General features: G+C 34.0%; 1 protein-coding gene across 1 annotated transcript in view; it reads right to left on the reverse strand.

Annotated features, from left to right (window-relative positions):
- Positions 1 to 19,740, reverse strand: part of LOC129943373 (serine-rich adhesin for platelets) — a 29,541-nt gene extending 9,801 nt beyond the window's left edge. The window contains exon 1 of the mRNA XM_056052761.1: positions 17,367 to 19,740. Coding sequence (XP_055908736.1) covers positions 17,367 to 19,193 — 1,827 coding nt within the window. The 5' untranslated portion in view covers positions 19,194 to 19,740. The remainder of the gene's footprint in view (positions 1 to 17,366) is intronic.
- Positions 19,741 to 23,766: the final 4,026 nt, after the last annotated feature.

Below are 23,766 nucleotides of genomic sequence, written 5' to 3' on the forward strand. Positions count from 1 at the left end.
TAATTATTTGTTAAATATATCAAAAGTTTTTAGATCGCGTAGGGAGTCCAGTGCCACAGATAGGGTCGTGAAAATCGATTCGCTTTATACTTTACATTTGCATTTTGCTCCAATATCTTAGACAAAATGCACTCTATGCAGTCAACAACAAAAATGTATGAGACTGAAGAAAAATAATAAAGCTGGTATCCAAAGTTGCAGGGAACCTTGAATTTTTAACTAAAAAAAAATTGTAACCAAGACTATTAATATATATTCTTGGACACTTGATTGCACCTAATATTTCCTCAAAACATCAACGACTTCATCTTTCATAGTTCTGATCAAAAACATAGTCAGTAATTTAAAGATTAACGTAATTATCACTAAAATTATTGGTCCTAAAGTGGACTATAATGGTACTCCAACAAGTAAATTCAAGAGTTCATTTATTTCAGCATTAATTTCGTAGAAATAATCAGTTATTAATAATCTTATGGGCCATCTCACCAAACAGCCATGGAACAAATCTTTAAATCGTAAACGTAATGGCTGAATCACAAACACGCTTCAACTTCGGCTTCGCCTGACGTTTGCGGGTTCAGCCACAGGAATTCAATTCATCCTTTCACCATGAATGAATAAAGGAGCGTAATGTTACCTAATGAGACTCCTAATGGAAGCTCAAGTTCAAATCTGCCAAACATTTCTTTGTATGACAGCTCAACAATTGAAATAAAAAGTCAACAAGCAAAATACATTTGTTTTTGGAGGAATAACCATTGGTTAATAGAAAAAGTTTAAAGGTAAGTACCGGAACCACCAACGTCTCTCAGTCTGCGCTTCTTCTTGCACCAAGAGCTGAACTTACCCACGATAGGCTGTGTTAACTACTTTCACGATAAATTCAATTTTTTCGATTTCAAAATTCATATCATTTACTGCACTAAAAATCAATACAAACTTTTGATAAAAAATAACAGCTGCTGATGACAGAAGTGTCGTTTTAGAAATGTCATTCAAAGCAACCTCGAAGCTGGCCCATCGTAATGCAGGCGAAGCTAAAGCGTGTTTGTGTTTCAGGCATAAACGTGACGAAAGTAAGATTTTTGAACCTGATATTTCAAAGGCATTTGATAAAGTCTGGCATCATGCTCTCTAATTGAGAATGGGCACTTTCGATAAATCTATTTTTGCTTGGATAAGAAATTTTCTTTCTAGTCTAAAGCCCACAGTACATGAAAATGCTAGAATGCCCCAGGGTTCTGTTTTGTCTTAACCCTCTACCTTATTTGTGTGAGTGATCTCCCGCCAGCAGCTTTTAATAATCAAATGAATTGTTTGGCAAAATCGATAGTATAGTCTTAGCTTTTAAGATTCCTTTTCAGACTTTTATGTCTCATCCTTTCTACTTAGACGTGGCAATGCAATAACACAATATGATAAGCTCATACATTTCGAACTAAACATCCAGATACATTCTTAAAGCATATGTAAATACTCGTTACAAAAAAAAAACAATATTCTCGAGATATACATCATCAAACACTTTTTTTTGAACGACCGCAATTCTCCAAAAATGTAGCTGTTTTCAGTTACGATGCAAGAAATTGTACTTTACTTCTGATCTGCCTACAATCTAGAGACATTATATGCGTCAAAGATTTGTTTTTTGTTTCGTTTCTCTGGAAATACCCATCAGTTTTATACTTTAGCTTATGGTTGAACTTACTGTGAAGTATAGAGATAAGTTATTTAGCCGTACTACGCGAATGTTTAGTTTAATTTTAGTTTGTGTTTTATTCATAACAAGCTTACACTGTAAGATTTAATATCTGATTAATATAGTGATGCTTTTATATTCGAAAACAGTGAAGACTTTCAAAAGACACACCTAAGAGGTTTTTTTAACTATGTGAAACCCAATAAAAACGCCGTAGCCGAAAAACATACCGTACGTTACTATAAACTGTTAGTTATCTCTTATCTCTGACTTCCGCAGTCAGAATTTAAAAAAATTTCACGCCCATAAGTAGCTAAAAGTAGTGTGTTCACAAGTAACTAACGTAATTTTAAGGAAGTATAGCTATAGTACTGTGTAGACCAAGCCAGCATTATAGTCGATATAGAAATAGCAACACATTTATTTAGGTTTAGCACTGTCCGACCAGCGAGTTTAATCGAGTTCCACAGCTTGTACTCTATTGGTTAAGAATTAGTCGGACTGCACTTAAGTAAAGTAAAGCAAGTGTAAGAGCTTTTCACGAAGTTAAGAATGGTTTAGTATATCAAAGGCCTGTCAAAAGTTCAAAAGTACTAAAAATGTTATCTACTGAAGATCGATGACCTTTCTAATATTCTCTGTGATACATATTAACGCTGTAATACAACTATTTATCCTATGAAGATAGACTGCTTGAAAGTTAATAAATTGTCATGGTTAAGACATCTAAGTATTTGAGCTTGGATGATTTTTTAAACATTTAGGATAGATTATACCCGTGGTTTGATGGTTAGTGCGTTGGACTGTCATGCCAGAGGTCTTGGGTTGATCCCTGCCTGTGTTTTTTTTTCATGCTTTCTGCCTCTTGCGAGGAATTGACAATTTCTCCAAGAGTAATTCTTATTATGAAAAGTTCTTTCTCAAATTTGCCGTTCGGATTCGGTTTAAAACTATAGGTCACCTCCATTCCTGACAATATAACTAACGCACTTGAATGTTTGAGAGTTGTTAGTCACTAGGCCCTAGCTCTAAACGGACTTTTGGTCTACCTTGTTTATATTTTTTAAGGATAGATATCGGTTACATAAAGTTTTACAATTAGGGCATGTAGATTTTGTGTGTAGATGTCGTGGCGTTTGCTGTGTGGTACGTAGCTTGAGGATGCATTATCACCTGGTGAACTTCGCGTGGGTTGGCGTCAACAATTAATCCAAAAATGAGCCTCGTCACTAAAGATGATGTTTCGGATAAAATAATGGTCTTTTTCTAAACTGTTCGAAGCCCAGTCAGCAAACAAATAGCGTTGTCTATTGTCATGAACTTTGAGCTCCTGGGTCAGTTGCATGTTGTACGGGTGTATGCCCAAGTCCTGACACAAAATTCGCCAAGTTTAAGTCTGCGAAAGGCCGAGTTCTTGTGCACGGCGGGGAATAGACTGCACTAGGTTCTGCTGTACATCCGCCGATCTTGCGTTCCTTTGACGTACAGGTGTTGGCTGATTGTTTACTGAACCGGTAGTCTTAAATTTGGCCACCAAAGGTTTAAGAGTCAACTGTGAAGGGCCGTAAAATGGGCGCATTGCGCTCAACGCTTGTGTTCGAACACTCATTTTGATAATGAAGTTTTATTACTTGAACGTGCTGTTCAATCGAGTAACTTGCCATCATGAATTGGCATAAACAACTGAATAATAAGCAAAAGATTTGACAAATGTCACTAAAACAAAATGGTCACCACGGCGGGTGTCAAAATCTACCCGCGCCAATTGAAAAACCCTTAATATGGTAGAAGCACTCACAATAAAAGTTTAAGAAATAAGGGATGCATTGCATCAAGACCTTCCACGTTCGAATCTTCAGACCAATTATTATTAAATTTAAACAAACGTTTACTTAAAGTTTCTCTGTTGTAATGGTGCATTGGTATTGAAAATATTGTGTTAAATAGTGCTGGGAACGAATTCCCAGTTCAAGTTGTTAATATCTAACTCTTCAATTTCAATGTCAAATGCCTTACCACGCTCTGTCTTACTTTCGTCAATGTTTGAAACATTTATGGACAAGGTAAAAAGGACTATAAGAATCTATAAGCCACACTTCCAAAGGGTTTCAAAGTCTCCTCGTTTGAGCGAGCTCACAATTGAATTCCAAAACTCCATTATGTACTTTAAATTTTTGTCTATATTCCACAACTTTGTGGACATAAGTATTTCATGCAGACTTCGTCTACATTTACTTCAAACGGCGACTGCAACTGTTTTATACTTCGTATTTATCTTTAAGTTGTGTTTAACCAAAATTTTTCATATAAAAAGCAATTGTTTTCTCGTTTAAATATGGATAACTCCCCAACATAAATCTTCCCTCGAACATGACTTAAAAGGTCGTTAGGTTACATTCACAGACCCTTTAATGAGTAATGTCTCATAATCATTTGTGTTTTTTTTTAATTTTTGTTTAACTCAAGTTCCTTGCTCTGGTTTTTCATTATCGTTAACAACAAATGGAGAATTTTTGAAATTCCTGCATAAAAATTGTCTTTCTCTTTGGAGTATTCCTTTTTTTTCCTTGTATTTCTCTTTCGTATTACTTTGTTTACTTTAACACAATTCGTTTTGCAAGACTTGTTGTTGTTAGTACTCTTATTGTTACTCTGTTGCGCTACTCGTTCTGCTATCTTCTAGATACAATTCCAACTCAACCTAATCAAATCATACTTTAATTTTTGATCAAAAAGCAAAAAGAAAAACAAAATGCGAATTTTGTTCGGTTCGTTTTGCAATCCTTTCAAACAAGACCAAGAAGAAGAAGAAGAAGAAGAATTCTATTGTTTTAATAGGAATGAAAAAAGTTCTTTTACTAAAAATGGTAAGCAAGTACTTGGTTTGGTAGGAGTTGAGCATAAGCTAACCTAGTAAACTTGTTAACTTAGAAGCATTTTGTTTTATCATTTTACATTTCTATACAGAAGTCTGTTTATATTTTTGTGCATCTTGTTTTTTTGTTATTTTTTTTATTATTTGCATCACTTTTAAGTTTTAGTCTTTAGAGAAATGAAGATTTTTTTTGAAATATTGAAAAGAGGATTGCTTTCGCTTGTTCTCATAATTAATGCTAAAAGGATGCTCTTTTCTTGAAAAGTTATTGTTCAATTTGCTGGTCGAATAAACGTAAATATTTTCTATGAGATGAAAGTATCTTATCTATATTATAATAACAGCCAAGCAGACCTCTTTCTTTCTCTCTCTCTCTGCCTCTTTTTGACAGGTTGCAGACTGTTTTCAATGATTATGATGAAAGGTGAACGTTTATGTATAGAGTAAAAGTCCTTTGAGGAGGAGGTGCGGATTGGATGGGTAAAATGGTCTTTTTGTTAGAATATCATTTGATAAAGTGCTGCAGGGTTCATAGATACGAGTATCTCCCGAGAGTTCAGTGGACGAAGATGGTAATTGTTTAAATTTGTTTATTTAATTTGAATATTCATGAGGCTTAATCAATTTGTCTGGGATGTACATATATTTGTGTATTCTTTTATAGTTATTTAACATATTGTTCAATTTCTTCTATTTAAATAAATTTATCTCAAAATATCTGTAGGTACATGGACTTCTATGGGAACAATTTAAGGATTTTACATGGCTGACGCTTGCGGCGATGTGTAGATTTAGATTAATATTGTTTTTGAAAAACTGTTTTTATGCTCTTAAAGTTATCATTTGCTCAAATTTGGAACAGGTAATCTCTAATAACATCGGAGAAATGAACTTCTTCGTTTAAAGTTATAATTTTTAAATTAAGTGTCCAATAAAATGTTGGAGTAATAAATTGTTTTTCATTTTAAAATTGCGTCTTTAAATAAATGGAAGTATTTCGCTGGCTTTGGATACGCTACTCCGGGCTTACCACACTCGCATCTCTTCCTGGCAATGAAATTGCACTTTTTGAGTGGGTTTTGATGGCCTTAATCCAAATATGACTACAAAGTTAATGTATCAAGTTAGGTTTTGTGATATATTACTTCTAAAAATTTTAAACAATGGTACAGCGTTTTTCAACAGGAACGCTACAAAAAGTAGAGGTATGGACATCAAACGACTCCATACTGCTTCCCGCTATATTGACACTTCTCTTTAGTAAGATCTGCCATTTCACGATGGAAAGATATACGAGCCAACAACGAGTCGAAATTATTAAAATTTTCTAACCAAATTCGGAGTGGCCTATGTCGAATGACGGTCGTCATAATCTTTCTGGCAGATCAACAATTGTGCGGCCGAAAATCGGTATAAAATGTGCCCATAAAGCCAAGAATATTGCTGCTGCTGAGGCTTCATTTGCAGAAAGCCCAAATGTGTCTCTGACACGTCGTTCTCAAGCGTTGGGCATCTCAGTGACGTTGTTGTGGTGAATTTTGCGAAAAAATCTTGGCCTGCATCCTTGCAAGATTTAATTGACGTAAGGACTGAAGCCGCTTGAAGCATCTTATGCTCGTGGATTGCATTGAGCAACAACTTGAAAATGATTCGGATTTTTATCGGAAAATCATCTTCAGCGATGAGGCTTATTTCTGGCTGAATGGCTGTCAGTAAACAAAATAGGCAGTATTGGTCAGGCAGCAATCCACACGTATTCTAAGGGTTATCATTGCATTCTGAAAAAATTACGGTTTGGTGTGGTTTATAAGCCAGCATCATTGGGTAGTTAGTCTTCCTTGATGATCAAGACCGTCACGTTACTGTGAATGGGGATTGCTACCGTTCAATGATAACCGAATATTTTTGGAGGACATTTGTTTTACACAGGGAATGTCACAATCAATGTATTGGAAACCCAGTTTGGAAAACGTGTTATCTCACGAAATGGTCCAGTTGCTTGGCCGCCTCGGTCGTGGGATTTGACGCCGATAGACTATTTCCTGTGGGGATACGTCAAGTCTATGGTCTATGCCAAACAAGTCAGCGACGATTGATAAACTTGGTACGAATATGGAACGTGAAATCGCGTTAGTATCGGACGATTTATGTTTAAAAACCGTCGAAAATTGGGTTTAGAGTTTGGACTTCTGCAAACGTGCCCGTAGTGGCCATGCAAAAGAATTCAAGTTCCATACATAATGGCATCGCAAGAACTTTCTCAGGAATATGGAATTTGATTGATATCCAAAACCGTCTTTGTTTTATTTAAAAAAAAAAAAACTTTTGCAGCGTTCTTATTGAAAAATCCGATATATGGCTATTTTTAAGATTATCTTTTTTTTTTTTGAAATATAGCTTATTTCAATATACATAAGAAAGGAGACCCTCTAAACTGCGCCAACTACAGAGGCATCAGTCTCTTTAACATTGCGTATAAGATCCTCTCTGCCGTATTATGTGAACGTCTGAACGTCAACAACCTGATTGGTCCTTATCAGTGTGGCTTCAGAAAAGGAAAGTCCATTATCGACCAAATATTCACACTACGGCAGATCTTGGAAAAAGCCCAGGAGCTTCAAATCGATACCCACCATCTCTTTATCGATTTTAAAGCCGCGTAAGACAGCATCTATAGGGAAGAGCTCTACCGAGCAATGTCTAGTTTTGGCATCCCTGTCAAACTTATCCGTTTGTGCAGAATGACGATGGAGAATGCACGCTGCTCTATCAAGGTCGGAAAAGATCTTACCGATGCATTTGATGTCAAAAAAGGTTTTAGACAAGGCGATGCACTGTCATGCGACTTCTTCAACATCGTTCTGGAAAGAATTGTGCAAAACTCAACCTTCAACACTAGAGGCACAATCTTCCAAAGGTCCATCCAATTACTCGGATACGCAGATGATATTGACATAATTGGAAGATCAAAGCGTGATGTCAGTGGAGCGTTTCTGAGCATTGCGACGGAAGCGAAGAAGATGGGTTTAGTGGTCTTGGACAAAACGTCACCATGGACAGCTATAACTTTGAGGTAGTTAAGGACTTTGTCTACCTAGGCACCGCTATTAATGCAGACAACGACACCAGCGCTGAAATCAAACGAAGAATAACTCTTGCAAATCGCTGCTTCTTTGGACTTAGAAGGCAATTGAGAAGTAAAGTCCTCTCTCGAGCATGTAAAATCACCATCTATAAAACACTCATCATCCCGGTTCTCATTATGGCCCTGAGGCCTGGACCCTGTCAAAGAAAGATGAGAGCGTCTTAGGATGCTTCGAGAGAAAAATTCTTCGGGTGATTTTTGGTCCCGTACGCATAGATGGAGAATGGAGGAGAAGATATAACGACGAACTGTACGGGCTGTACAGCGACACTGACCTAGTTAGCAGAATTAAAGTCAAACGGCTTAGATGGCTGGGTCATGTAAAGCGGATGGACATCAACGCTCCAGCCCGGAAGGTCATCGAATCCAATCCCGAGGGACGGTGCAGTAGAGGAAGACCGCGACTCAGGTGGCGCACGCAGGTGGGAGAGGACCTCAACCAACTTGGCGTGCGAAATTGGAGACAGCTAGCTAGGGACCGAGCTGGCTGGAGACGCTTGTTGGTTGAGGCCCAGGTCCGCCCCGGACTGTAGCGCCACCTTAAGTAAGTAAGTAAGCTTATTCAATAAAAGAAGTGGTGGTTTTCCAAATCTTTAATCCTTGCCATCAATATTAAGATTAAATATTTATATTGTTTCAGAAGTTGTAAGATTTCACCTTTCTAACAAAAACGATTTTTACTAAAAGAATTTTAATAGTAAAAGTCGGAACGGGTTGAAAGCAAGTTTTGTTCTTGTCACGAATCTATTGTAAACACAGTTCTATTGCATTAAGTTTTTGAAATATATCAATACCTACATATAAAAGTATTGGCTGAAAAGTCAAAACTTTAAACAAAATATTTTTAAATGTTTACTAGACAGCAATTATTTAAATATTTAGTAATCTACTAAAGGACTCCAAAACTTTAACTTTTGAAAATTGTTTAGATATAGTAAGATGGTAATATAGTTTAAAAATAGTTTAATCATCTTTTAAGTTAGGAAATTGCTAAAAAAAAGCTTTAACATTTTACCTAATCGCTTAAATTTGAGCAAATAGTTACAATTAAAATTTCGAAAACATCGACAAAAATTAAATCCAAAACGCGTTTTTAAAAACCTGAAGCGAGAGAATAATTTAAAGACAAGTTTATTGTTTTCTTTGTGGGACATATTTAGCCTTATTATGAGTTTCGCCCGGAAATCATTAACGTGAAATATTTTTGTTCGCCCGGAATTTAAAAAGCTATTGCGAGTTTCGCCCGAATAGAATTTTACTTCGAATCAGAACTGACAGTTGAATAATTGTCGTGTTCAGCACACTGAGTTCGCAATAAATTTCCTCATCCCTGATTAAAACAGAGACTGAAATCTGAACCTAAATTTCTTGTTGAACATAAAAACGCAATGAAATGTATATAATGCTGCAATTTCCTGTTAAACTTCTGAACACTGCGTACGACAAGATACTTTTAAAACCGCCCCCAATCAATTTCTCACCACAAAAAAGATATATTTGCGCAAGTGGATATTGAAAATTTCCCTGTTAGTTTTTTGGTATATGTCTAGAAAACGAACAACCCTAGTGAAGTGTATTTTTGTTTTGACACCGTCAACGATTAATAAAAAGATTAATAATTTGCAATACAAAAAAAACTATAAAAAGGAAATAAAAAATGATAAGCATTGTACTGCGAATGGTCTTGGAGTAAGAAGAAAGGATGGAAGAACGAGCCACTCGAAGGCATTTAAGGGATCATTCAAATCCTTTGGAGTTGCGTGAACCATTGTGACAATGAAGTGTATGCTTTGCTAATTTGGTGTTTTTTAAAGATGGATTATTTCCAGATTTCAACAAGTTCTAGCTATCTTTCTGCAGGACAGCGCATTCGGACACAAATCGCCAATACACTAATGTAGTTCAAAAGCAAAATACCAATAAAACATTTATTTTATTTGAAAATTATATTTAATTTCATTCGTACTTCATATTTTACGATAAGTTAAAACTAACAGACTCATTTTTAATCAATTCACAGGTTGAGTTAGTAAATAAAATAAAAGAACAAAAAAACAGGTAAATCATAAGGCACAACAAAAACTTAAACTTATTAATTTTTTCTGTCTTGTCTCATCATTTCAATTTCTACCTCTTCGAGATCAAAAGCGGGTAATGACATTTCATCAGGGTTATCTTTCGAACATGATTTTTTTCGCCCGAAATTCACAATAGGCGAATTGAAAAAAGGGATTTTTTCGGGTGGAATCTTGTTCGCGTGAAACTCACAACAGGGCTAATTATAAAACCTGATTCTGTTAGTATTACTGGTGAAGAAGTTAATTTGGGTTTCAATCAAATTATCCTTTTTCTAAGATTTTTGATGGCCTTAGTTCCTATCCGACTTCAAAATCAGTCTATCACCAAGGTTATTAGAAGAACAACCTTTTAAAATTCAAATAAAACTTAGGTAAGTATGTTCGATTCGAAGATTTTCCAATATTAGCCAGATTTTCAAAAATCTTCCAATAGCATCCAATTATGTGACTTTTTGATTTTCTATCAGGTGAAAATTGTCCGTTTATACGGTTGGTTGATTTAATCCAAAAATTAGACAATTCTTTGTTAGAAAATCGGCTGACAATTGTATCTTCCAATTAATAAGAGTTTAAAACAAAAAAATTGGTTGACTAATTGGAAGTTGTTTCTTGTTCTTTACTACTCAAAAACTGTCTGTCAATAAAAAATTGGATGATGTTATTTAAAAATAACATCTTCCAATATGTAACTATTGAACAATCGTCCAATTTGTATTTTCAAATAATTGGACGAGTACAAACCCATGAAAGAAGTCGGCCAAGTTTTTGATGATAAATTTGCCGACAATTAATTGCAAACTTTTGTTTTTTCATATCAACATGGTTGTTAAAAAATTGTCTAAAATGATTTGCGAAAAATCTAACAATATTGAAAGATCTTACAATCGTTTATACTTTACTTCATATTAGACTTTTAAGTAGATTTGTATTCAATAACATTTTTCATGATTTTTCAAATCTACAGCCAATTCATTATTGTACTTATTTGTCAAAAAATACCCATCAATTGTATATCTTCAGCTACCACACCTAAACCTTAGAAGAACTGTGTAGCGTTGATACAAAAACGGTCGTTATCAGAAAAACGGTATAAAAGCAAATGTAAGAAAAGACACTAGGATACGACCCACGCTGAAAACTTCCCATCCCTTCTGTCGATTTGCCTTGCTTAAAAGTTTGTAGGTTTTCGTGTTAGGTTAAAAAAGTTGTCAGTTGAATTATTCTTTAAAATTTTTAAATAACCAACAATATTATGCATATGATAAAAGAGTTTGATTTAAAAATCTATTTTGGTTAAAGAGATTTTTATTCGAAAACAGTTTTTACCAATTTTAGTAGCATTTCTTAAAAGTTTTTATTTATAATATAAACAAATAGAAACCTTTTTTTTTAATCCAACTATCCGTTAAAATCTTCAAAAAATAGTACGCAAATTTGGTAAAAATTGATGTTCGGTTCTTGACATCTTTCAAATTAATTTCATTCATTTATTCATAGGTAAAAGGCAAGACCAGAATGTGTCTGATTCAATTGATTTTAGACAAGCTTGTATAAGATGGAGTTTGAATAAGAAACTGTCGAAGCCAAAGTTATGATAATGGTTAGAATATGAAATTAAAAGTACCGGGTGTTTAGACTCGAATTCGAACCCTAGAACCAACCGCATTTTTCGTTCCATGTTGCGCACATCCTTAAATTTACTGGTTAATGATGCTGCTCGGTGCTCATTATATACAGCAAAATTTTTCGATACAATTCAATGTTTGTAAAACTTTTTTTTCAAGGTCCGTAACGAGGTGGAATATTTATAAGAAAAAAAGAGGCTGGGATGCGACCCACACTGATAACTTCCCATCCCGTCTGTCGATTTGTCTTGCTTAAAAGTTTGTCTATATGTACTCGTATCAATTAACACCAAATTTGCGTACTATTTTTTGTAGATTTTATTTTTTATGAAAAAAAGGACTGTTCGATTTTTATATAAAAATTACTGAATATTGAAAACAATATTTTCTGTGAAATAAAATAAGTTTCAAGCCAATATTTTTAAGTTTTGAATAGCTATTTGAGTCGATAGTAAATTTTTACGAAGTTTTAGTATTGTTTTTTTTTAGAGTTTTATTTTTTGTAAAAAACTGTCAATTCGATTTTTTAAAAATTTTACCAAATGTTGAAAACAATATTTCTTATGAGATAAAATTACTTTGAAGCCAATATTTAAAATTTTTAAAGAGATATTTGAGTCAAAAATCAATTTTTACCAACTTTTATACATTTTTTTTGTAGGTTTTTATTTTTTGTAAAAAAACTGTCAATTCGATTTTTTTCAAACTTTAACTGAATAATGAAAACAAGATTTTTTGAAAGATAAAAGATAATTGAAGCCAATATCTCAAAGTTTTGAAAAGATATTTGAGTCGAAAATCAATTTTTACCAACTTTTATAAATATTTGTTTAGGTTTTTATTTTTTGTAAAAAAAACTGTCAAAATGATTTTTTTCAAAGTCTAACTGAATGTTGACAACAAGATTTTTTGAAAGATAAAAGTAAATTAAAGCCAATATCTCAAAGTTTTGAAAAGATATTCGAGTCGAAAATCAATTTTTACCAACTTTTATAATTTTTTTTAGGTTTTTATTTTTTGCAAAAAAATCTGTCAATTCGATTTTTCTCAACATTTTTTAAAATGTTGGAAACAATATTTCTTATAAGATAAAATAAGCTTGAAGCCTAAATTTCAAGTTTTTGAAAAGATATTTGAAAAGATATTCAATTTTTACCAACTTTGAGTAATGTTTTTTTTTAGATTTTTATTTTTTATAAAAAAAACTGTCGATTATATTTTTCTCAAAATTTTATCAGATGTCAAAAACATTATTCTTCGTTTCACAAAATTGTTTTTGAGATGAAATCATATTTCAGTCGTAAAATTTTGGAGGTGACAAATTTTTTTTTTCAGTTTTATTGATTTAAAAAAAAAAACGTTATATTGATTTTTTTTCAAAGAATATACCTGTTTGGTATCACGTTACAATATATTATATAAAATTTAATTCAAGTCTCTAGCGTTTTTGGTTCGTAAGATATTTAGAGTTAACCAAAATTTTCACCTTTTTTTCAAACTGCTATGGTAAAAAAACCACCCACGCAATTTTCTTGACAGCCCTTTCTGCATCTTTCTGCCTTATTATCTGTATAACAAAATTTATTTGAAGTCGATATCTCTTCTGGTTCTTAAACTATGGACGACGAAAAAAACGTCTCGAACGTACGGACGTACGGACGTACAAACGTACGTACACACGCACGCACAGACATCTTTCTAAAAATCTTTTATTTCGAGTCTAGGGAGCTTGAAACGTCGAGAAATGTCAAAATTTTCAATTTGACAAATCGGACCCATAACAATAACTTCCTATAGGAAGTTAAAAATTCCAAGTCTTACTTTGAAACCCCTTTCTGAGACCAGATGGGAGAGGAGGTTAGAAGCCTTTAAAAACAAATTTAGAAGAAACACATGAAGCCCTTATAGAAATACGAAATCAGGAAACAGAAAACATTGCAGAATCGTTAGGAAATACAACTTTTGATTTTACATTTATTTGCCGAGTGCAAATTTGGTTCGATGTTTTAGAAAAAAAGAGGCTGGGATGCGACCCACACTGATAACTTCCCATCCCGTCTGTCGATTTGTCTTGCTTAAAAGTTTGTCTATATGTATTTTTACCAAATTTGCGCACTATTTTTTGTAGATTTTATTTTTTATGAAACAAACGGACTGTTGGATTTTTATATAAAAATTACTGAATATTGAAAATAATATTTTCTCTGAAATAAAATAAGTTTGAAGCCAATATTTTTAATTTTTGAAAAGCTATTTGAGCCGAAAGTAAATTTTTACCAAGTTTTAGTATTGTTTTTTTTAGAGTTTTATTTTTTGTAAAAAAACTGTCAAATCGATTTTTTTCAAACTTTAACTGAATGTTGACAACAAAATGTTTTGAAAGATAAAAGTAAATAAAAGCCAATATCTCAAAGTTTTGAAAAGATATTTGAGTTGAAAATCAATTTTTACCAACTTCTATAATTTTTTTCCAGGTTTTTATTTTTTGTAAAAAAAACTGTCAATTAGATTTTTCTCAAAATTTTTCCTAATGTTGAAAACAATATTTCTTATAAGAAAAAATTAGTTAAAACCTATTATCTCAAAGTTTTTAAAAGATATTTGAGTCGAAAATCATTTTTTACGAACTTTTGTTAATTTTTTTTCGGTTTTTAATTTTTTGTACAAAAACTGTCAAATCGATTTTTTTCAAACTTTAACTGAATGTTGACAACATGATGTTTTGACAGATAAAAGTAAATTAAAGCCAATATCTCAAAGTTTTAAAAAGATATTTGAGTTGAAAATCAATTTTTACCAACTTTTATAATTTTTTTCTAGGTTTTTATTTTTTGTAAAAAAAACTGTCAATTAGATTTTTCTCAAAATTTTATCAGATGTCAAAAACATTATTCGTCGTTGCAGAAAACTGTTTTAGAGATGAAATCATATTTCAGTCGCAAAATTTTGGAGGTTACAAATTTTTTTTTTAGTTTTTTTGATTTATTAAAAAAACCGTTATATTGATTTTTTTCAAAAAATATACCTGTTTTGTATCACGTTACAATATATTATATAAAATTTAATTCAAGTCTCTAGCGGTTTTGGTTCGTAAGATATTTAGGGTTAACCAAAATTTTCACCTTTTTTTCAAACTGCTATTATAAAAAAACCACCCACGCAATTTTCTTGAGAGCCCTTTCTGCATCTTTCTGCCTTATTATCTGTATAACAAAATTTATTTGAAGTCGATATCTCTTCTGGTTCTTCAGCTATGGACGACGAAAAAAACGTCGCGAACGTACGGACGTACGGACGTACGGACGTACAAACGTACGTACACACGCACGCACAGACATCTTTCTAAAAATCTTTTATTTCGACTCTAGGGACCTTGAAACGTCGAGAAATGTCAAAATTTTCAATTTGACAAATCGGACCCATTACAATAACTTCCTATGGGAAGTTAATAAAAATAAAACTAGCAAATATTTGCAAAGTCCGTCCGTAAATCTGTCAACTGGCATTAAAGTTTTAGAAAATACAAAAAAAAAACAGTTTAATTTTAATGTGTTCTGAAGACAAATTTAATGGGTAGGTTTGTTCAATTAACCGAGCGTATTGCTAGTTCCCTAGAAATACTAAATACGTATGTTTCCTGAAGCTTTATCATTGCCATTTCAACGGGGAAAAAGACTTTATACTGATGAATGTCCTGAAAATATATCAGACCGAAAACAAAGATTTTAAGTAGTTTTTTTTAAATGCTTAATGAAGACATTCAATCAATTACAGAAAGGTTTGAACAGCTTGGTACATATAACATGTTTAAAAAAATAAAAATGTACGTGGCTCAAAATCACCAAGGTTGCAAATTTCAAAATTGGTTTTATGACAAAAAAAATTGCAAGCTAAAATTATGACTTTTAGCTTATACTGTTTTAAAATTTGTATACTAATGAACTTTGACAGAGCAGAGCACAGAATTCAATACTTTATAAGGAATATTTTTTAGTATTGAATATCTTATAGAAAGCATCAATTCGGGAACGTTTTTCTAAGTTTGTTAAAATCAACAAGAACAACACAAACCATATAATTTAAGCTTTTATTTATAATATGGTGTATTATGTATCTTTATTAAATAAGCAATAATGAAAACAAGACATCCAAAATCTTTTATTAGGAAAATACGTCAAACCATGTCCAGGAACGTTCCCGAAATGACCGTTTACGAAATCACGATTTCAAATAAGAGCGCCCTTTGATTATACGGCGGCCATCTTAAATGCGATCTGACTTTGTTAATAGGAACATTGAGGCTTCTTTGTTAATTCGAATCGAAAACATTTTTTTTATCAATAATTAAATGAAAAAAATATGTTCACGGAATGACGGAATATTGATGTACTCTCTACGAATGATGAATAGAAAAGTACTTTCTATCCCTAATACAATCCCGGTCACGGTAGCTTCAGGAGAATGTAGTTTTTCTAAACTTAAACTTATTAAAAATTATCTTAGGACAACCATGACTTAAGAGAGATTTTTAGGCTTATCTAGAATGTCTATTCAAAAGGAAGTATCAGGCCACTGAAAGTCTACCTCCTGGTTAATGTGGGAAAGGCTTATGCTTGTGTATCAGTTTATGACTGAAAATATAAAAGAGGGGCGCTTTCTACTAATCTTGCACAGGGCGCAAGATTGCCTGGGGCCAGCCCTGCTTAAGGGCAGGATTTTAACATATTGGAACTACTTTAAATTTCATTAAAGTACATGAAAATCAGTTTGGCAACGCAAATTCCCTAAATAAGAAGATGCTTATAAATTGTTTGCCATTTGGAATCTTTCTTACCTTTTAATCTGTATAAAGAAAAATGTTTATGATTTTTATTTCGGTGATTGCTTATAAAGTTGAAAATTTTAAAATTTGGTTAAACACATTTATAACTTTTTTCAACCTTTTTAAATTCAATAACTCTTTTTAGGTCGGCCAATTCATATAATTCCAACATTCTGTAAAATGTCTCAGCTTTCACAGTTTTTTCTTAAGAAAAAATACGTTTTTTGGAATGTATTCATATACTTTGGATAGATTTTCAAAAATGAGAAATAGTTCCCAGAAACGGATAACAGATTATTCCACTTTAAAGAAATATATTTCGAATAATATTTTGATTGAATGCAATTAATTATTTATTTTAACTTTTTTTAGAACTTCGGGTCTGAAATTGGAGTCATGTTTTTCATTCTTGGAAATAAATATTTTCAACCAATTAAATTGACATTGATTTGATACCCACTTTTTCGCTAGGTTCAGCTTTGCCTAAAATTGAATTAAAGAGAAATACTTCTAGCTTCTTAAATTTTTTTAAAATGTACGTATAATTTATTTGAAAAATAAATCAATTGATTTATAAAATTATTATTGAAATTGACCTGATCGTCGTTTCCTAAATTGCGTGATCTTGGTGCATTTAAAGATGACATGGATGAAGATGAATGGCCTTAAAAAATTTGTTGTAGTTTTTTAACCGCTCATAAGTAAGAATTCAAACTTTACAACAGGAAAAATTGTAGTATTTTTGAATTCTTCTTAATCAGAATAAATATTGTGATATTTTTTTAAAACAATTTGCTTTTTTAAAGTGGTAACTTTACGAAAACAAGTTGAAAAATCTTATTTAATATTTTGTTTTCCTTCTACGAAAATGAACAACCGTTTTTACGTTTGCTTTTCAATTAAAAGAGGAATAAAAATATGCGCATTAAAATGCAAGAAAATATTTAAAAAGTTTCAACAAATTTTCATCATAAAAGCGCTGTAAATTCCTTAACATCGCTGAATTTATTCCTTTCACAATTAATTTAATTCAACATTTATTACCCTCTCCCTTTTGCCCCTCCCAACATAACAGACATATAAAAAAAGGATTTTATTACAGCGAATCAATAAACTCACCGGACATTTGTTTGGTTTCTCTCCACTATGAACTCGCATGTGTATTAACAGTTTGTATCTGGCATTAAATGGCTTATACCTTCTCGGACAGTCCACCCAGAAGCAAGAGAAGTCCTCGCCCTTCTTCACATCGACATGCCGCTTCTCGATGTGCGCTACAAATTCCTCCTGATTGGGAAATACCTCATTGCAGTCGGTCCATAGACATTCCAATTGATGCATCAGGACCGTTGATGATGATGGCGATGACGGTGTTGATTGTTGGCCATCGTCATCGTGATGGACATCGGCGGTGGCGGCTTTGCTTGCAAGTGATGAATTGTAAGGCGTTTCTTCTTGGATTTCCATAAACACTGAATCGTCATCATCGTCATCATCAATATCGTGACCACCATCGCCAACAGGACTTCCACTTCCATTTCCATTTCTACCATCATCATCTGCATCATTATCATCGTCCGGACCAGCACTACCTTTGCCCGGACAAACAGCAAGGACGCTATTGACAATATTATCATCGAAGAGTGAGGTTGAGGTTGTTGATGATGACGACGATGATGTCGTCGTCGTAGCCGTCGTCGTCGATGTTTTCGTCAGAAGAGGAGGCGGTAGCTGCAGCGGTGAGGATGAAAACGAGCTGATGACAACCTCTTGGAGATCGTCCTCCCCCTTGATTTCACTGATTGTCCAGATGTCCTTGTGCTCCCGATTCGGTTTCTCATGCATCATCAGCTCGCTGCTGTTGTAGTTCTCCGGCAGGTGTTCATACGAATCATTGCATTCGTCACTTTTGGGGCTGTAGCTGTGGTGCTGGTGATGAAGCTGGCTCGAATGCTGATGTTCATGCTGGTGGGGGGAGATCAATTCATCATAGGCAAATGTTTCCACGTGCAGTAGTTGTTCTGTCCTAGGTGTCGTCGATGTCGGGGAGTATTTCATTGTCGATAAAGACGACATCGACGTCGAAGTCGAAGTCGAGGTCGTGGATGACAACGACAACGATGACGCCTCGAACGTACCGGCACCATTCATCGATGGAAATTTGTGGAACGAGTGCAGAATAAATTTATCTTCTCGATTAGTTCTGCTGTCGTCTTCGACGAGCACGAAGGAGGGTGTCTCCTCCTTTACGGTACGTGGACTCTGATATTGCGGTTGCGAGTTCTGATTCAGACTCAATTGTTCAGAGGCAGTGGGGTAGTTGTAGGCGAAACCAGAATTGTTGTTTTCGATTTTCGGTGATGTTCCTGAGGCCGGGTACGAGTCCCGCAGGTTAAACGTCATCCAAGGGTCTGTCAACTGCGGCGACGAGCACGGGGACTGGTTCTTTGATTGGCAATTGATCTCATCATAATTAAAGTATTCGATGTCAAAGTTTATGCTCGCGGTTGTGGTCTTGGACATGGCCGACGACGACGAAGTCTGCTCGCCGTACTGGTAGGTCTTGGTCAGTCGCTCTATGTCTTCCGGTTCGAAGCGAAAAACGTCCTCCCGCAGGACGACGTCACTTGTGTTATACCCACTGGGCGTGCATGTGTCACTAAACACCGAACTTGGGGTTTCGGCACACGACGGAAACGGATCGGCGAAGTCCGAATACTGACTTGAGAAAGTCTTCATGTCAAGTGAGGTGACCAGCTCCTGACCGTACATAACGTGGTTGTTGCCGGTGTAGTGGAAAGTCGGGTAGGGCGAGGTGGGTGTGAGCACATTTGAGGTCTGTGTCAGGGGTGGTGTAGTTGTGGCTGGTTGTCCAAACATTTCGACGTGCTTTATGCGGCTGTTGCCCGGAGATACTGCTGATGGAATTGTGACTAATTGCGACATTTCTCTTTGAAACAAACGAAGCACTTAAACTCACTGCTCCGACATTGTGGCGTTTTCGGTGAGCGGTTCCGGTTTGATTGAATGAGCGTGTGCCAAAAAACACACATATATTAAACAAGTTCAAATTCACGTCCTTTTCACAAACATTCAAACGCACTAAATCAGCGCGCCGAGATCGCGATTCACTTAAAATAACGCGCGGGAAAATCCTATGACTCAAATAATCGTCTATTTTAGGTGTCGTCGTTAATTGATGTATATTTTCCTATGCAACGGAACAGTAACAGAACACTTCACTAGGACGCGGACGGGAGTAATCCAAGTCCAAAAAAACACAAACCGAATAAAACAAATCTTAACTAAACAACGTTTTGGGTGTTTTTGAACTTATTTTTGAACTTATGTGTCACCGCACAAAAACAACACTTTTTTCGAAAGACTCTTAAAGACTCTATTTCTTTGGAGCCGGAGCGGAATAAACTAAAGTAAAAAGTAATGTCTTGAGGTTGCTTGAGGGTGCGTTCTGCGTCAGAAGCGTTGTTGTACGCACAAGAGATGTACCTATAATAAACTATACGACATCATGATGCACAGTATTTAAACTAAGGATAGGAAGATACTTTTCGAAAACAAAAAGTATTGAAGTTTTTTGTTGTGTGTTTTCATCTTGTTTTTGTTGTACTTAGTTTGAGTTCAGGCATTTTCGTGTGGATTTTCCATATCTTGAAGTTGCATGATGCTGATGCTGTTGCTGATGTTCAAGGAGCACATATGGCACAAGTGTGTTGATTTTGAATTTGAATTGAATTGAACGAACGGTACATATTTTCATTACACTATACTCGTACTTGTCCTATAAGATCGGGCATAAGGAGTTTTTCGTCGTTATTTTTTTTAATGTTTAGTTCTTGCAGTTTTGTATCTATGTAGATATCTGGCATGAGGTTAGAAGAGATCAGGCCGAATAGGATTTTTCTTCATTGCTGTTTTTATTTTAATGATTTTTGAATTGTTTTTTATTTGTTTGGCTATTTTTAGTGTCGTATAATTGAGAGTGACAATGTGTTTTTAATTTAGTGTAAAATTTTGTACTTTTGTGTGAAGATTGATTTGCATTTGAATAGGTGGGTTAATAAGAAGGGTTAAAAGAAGTGTAAACAGTTGAAATTTGTTTTGTATGGAATTGCCTGAAATTTAACCGCCTATTCGATGTTAAATGTAAATTATAGTTACTTTTCGTATAAGTTTTCGAAAAGTCTATAAATGACATATCTCTAAAACCTTTCGCAAAACCTTTGAAAAGGCATATTATTAGAACTATTTTGATTTGAAATCAGCACTAAAAATGAAGTTAAGAACGTATTTTTCAAAATTATGAAAGTATGAAACTAAAGGGTTTCTAAAACTTCAAATTGAGTCAAAAAGAGACTTTTACCTAATGAGAATTTCCAGAAAATAAGTATGATAGAAGTTAAATATTTTATTCTTGAGATAATTTATTGCTAAGAGATATTTTAAGTTTAAACTTAGCCCTAGTTTAGTTTTGATTATTTCTAGCATTTTTTAAAGGGACATATTTTAAAAACCTGATGTGATATAAAAATGGGAATTCAAGTTTAGAATTAACAGCAAAAAAGTATTAGGTTGTTGTTGTGATACAGACAAAAAACATAATTTATTCCATCAGTGTAAGTGACGAGGGACATTTTTGGATGAATGGCTGTGTTAACAACAAAATTGCCGTATATGGGACGACACTAACCCACGCGAGATTCACCAGGTGATAATGCACCCTCAAAAAGTTACCGTTTGGTGTGGATTTTGAACCAGCAGTGGCGCGACTGCGTCATTGGTCCGTACTTCTTTGAAAACGACGTAAGTGAGGCGGTCACCGTCAACTCCAGGGCTACATAACGATGATAACGAATTTGTTATGGTCCAAATTGAACCATATGGACCTAGACAACAAGACGACGCTTCCTGCCTCACTGCAAACGCCACGATTACTATTTTGCATAAAAGATTTGAGGGTAAGGTTATCTCTCGAAGGGGTGATGGGAATTGGCAACCAAGGTCATTTGATTTGACTCTGCTATTTTTCCAGGGGGGTTTCTTGGAGCTGCAGGTCTATGCAAATAAACCACAATCGACCGATGCTCTAAAGGTGAACAGAATACAGGCCATCGCTCAAATTCGGCCGGATCTATGCAGAAAAGTCATCAAAAATTAGACCACTCGGACCCGTGCCACCGTAAGAAGCCGAGGAGTTCATTTTAATAAGTCATATTCCACACTTAATGGAAAACATGCTCCTTTCAAAAAAAAAATACTTGTTTTTTTCCATTTCAACATCTAACCGCCATTTCAACATCTAAAGCCCTTTATTATAACTTCATATATTAAATTGTGTCAACACTGTTTTATAAAATTTTAAATCAATCTTAAAGTTTTCTCATTGATGTTGTAAACAAAAATTAATTTTATGCATTATCATGTCGAAGTGTAACAAAACAGCCCCATTTTTATAAGTAGGTCCCAAGTTTTTCACACCTAAAAAAATAGATGTCAAATTTACCTTTTCTGCAGCATTTCCCAAAGTGTATGACACAATTTAAAATTCTGCTGGTAAACGATCAAAAGACTTGACCGTCAACCCGTAGATCTCTATTAAACCCTTTATCGAAAGGATAAGTAGATCCTGGTTGATGCGTTGATCGATTATTAACGGTAGCGAAAAAACAACTTTCTTAAATTTGACCTTGCTGACTTTGTCTTAATACAAAGAGGACGTTGAATGGTTTTCGAATAAAGACCATCCAAGCGAGCGAAATACAACGACGATATTTTTGTTAAAAGTAAAAAGACAGCGAATTCCCCTAAGGGTTGTACAATAAGAGTTCAAGAGATTTTATTTCGTTAACAGGTATTTATACAAAAGTTCATGTTTCGAAAGAAAGATTACGTTACATTTTCAGTTAAACTTTTAAGGCGAATTTATAAGTATAAAAAAGATGGCGATTGGTATAATGTGATTGCCAGATTTGAATTTAAAAAGTTAATTTTGACACAGAATTGATTACAGAATTTGAATTTAAATCAAAGATATTTAAGAATTATTTACAACATTTAAAGATAAAAGTTAATGATGATTAGTAGTAATATTTTCTGATTCAACAGCTGCATTGACAAAATTCTTTGCAAAAAACCCAAGAAACCTAATATCTGAAATTTACGTATTCTTGAGGACTTCGTGCTTATGACGTTTCTAAGTAAATATGATGTGCTTTGATATTTCGTGATTTGAAACTATGCCAATTTTTGAAGTCAATATATCCCCCTCGGTATTTGGCTTTCTTTAGCATTGATTTTTATCAAGATGGTGGGCGCCACAATTGTGCTTATTTTATATCAGTGGTAACCAAAAGGAACAGGCCTTGTACGAATGTTGAATTAGAGCAAAAATATCAATATATAACACTATGTCATAAATATCTGGGATTTTAAAAATGCAAACTCGTTTCGCTTTTTCAAAAACATTTCGAAATCCTTATAATTTCAGAAAAAAAAATCAATTTATTCAGTATAAAGTCCAAAATATAAAAACAATGCTTCAAAATTGTTAATTGTTTGTATTGCTAAAAATTACATTTACATGGTTTTAAATGTTTGACCAATGCTTTAAAATATATATGTACCTATATAAAATAATATAATAATCAAAATTTCATAAATTCTTGATATTGAAAATTTGCTATTTCTCAATGCTAAATTAAATAAAACATCTTCATTTTTGTGTAAGAAACATCTCCATAAACTAAAACATTGCCATATATGTTTTTTTGTCGTTAATAATTTTGCCTCAAAAATTGTTCTTAGATTTACTAATTAACAAAAAGAAAAGAAAGGTTTAACATTTTGGAGTCGCTTAGCAAATTGCTAAATATAAAAAAAATTGCTACTTAGTGAAATGCTTAGCAAATAACAATAGGTTGTTTTTTAATTATTAATGGAAAACTATTAATTCGAAACTCGACACCTATTTTTACTTTTTTTTTGACTGTACCCGGGTAATTGGTAAGTCGGGTAGTCAGGGATCCGGGGACTACCTGAACTACTCGGGCATTTGGGTACATGGGTATCATCAACCATAAAATAAATATGGTAAAAAATATCTGAAGACAAGAACTATGAATTTGTCAACATAGTTCTATGATTTTAATTTAAAGCCTGTAGCTTCTGTGGATCAGAGTTTTTAACTTCCCATAGGAAGCTATTGTAATGGGTCCGATTTGTCAAACTGAAAATTTTGACATTTCTCGCCGTTTCAAGGTCCCTAGAGTCGAAATAAAAGATTTTTTGAAAGATGTCTGTGCGTGCGTGTGTACGTACGTTCGTACGTCAGTGCGTCCGTACGTCCGTACGTTCACGATGTTTTTTCGTCGTCCATAGCTCAAGAACCAGAAGAGATATCGGCTTCAAATAAATGTTGGTATACAGATAATAAGGCAGAAAGATGCAGAAAGGACTCTCAAGAAAATTGCGTGGGTGGTTTTTTTACCACAGCAGTTTGAAA

This window comes from Eupeodes corollae, chromosome 1, assembly GCF_945859685.1.
Source record: "Eupeodes corollae chromosome 1, idEupCoro1.1, whole genome shotgun sequence".
In the NCBI taxonomy this organism is placed as follows: Eukaryota; Metazoa; Arthropoda; class Insecta; order Diptera; family Syrphidae; genus Eupeodes; species Eupeodes corollae.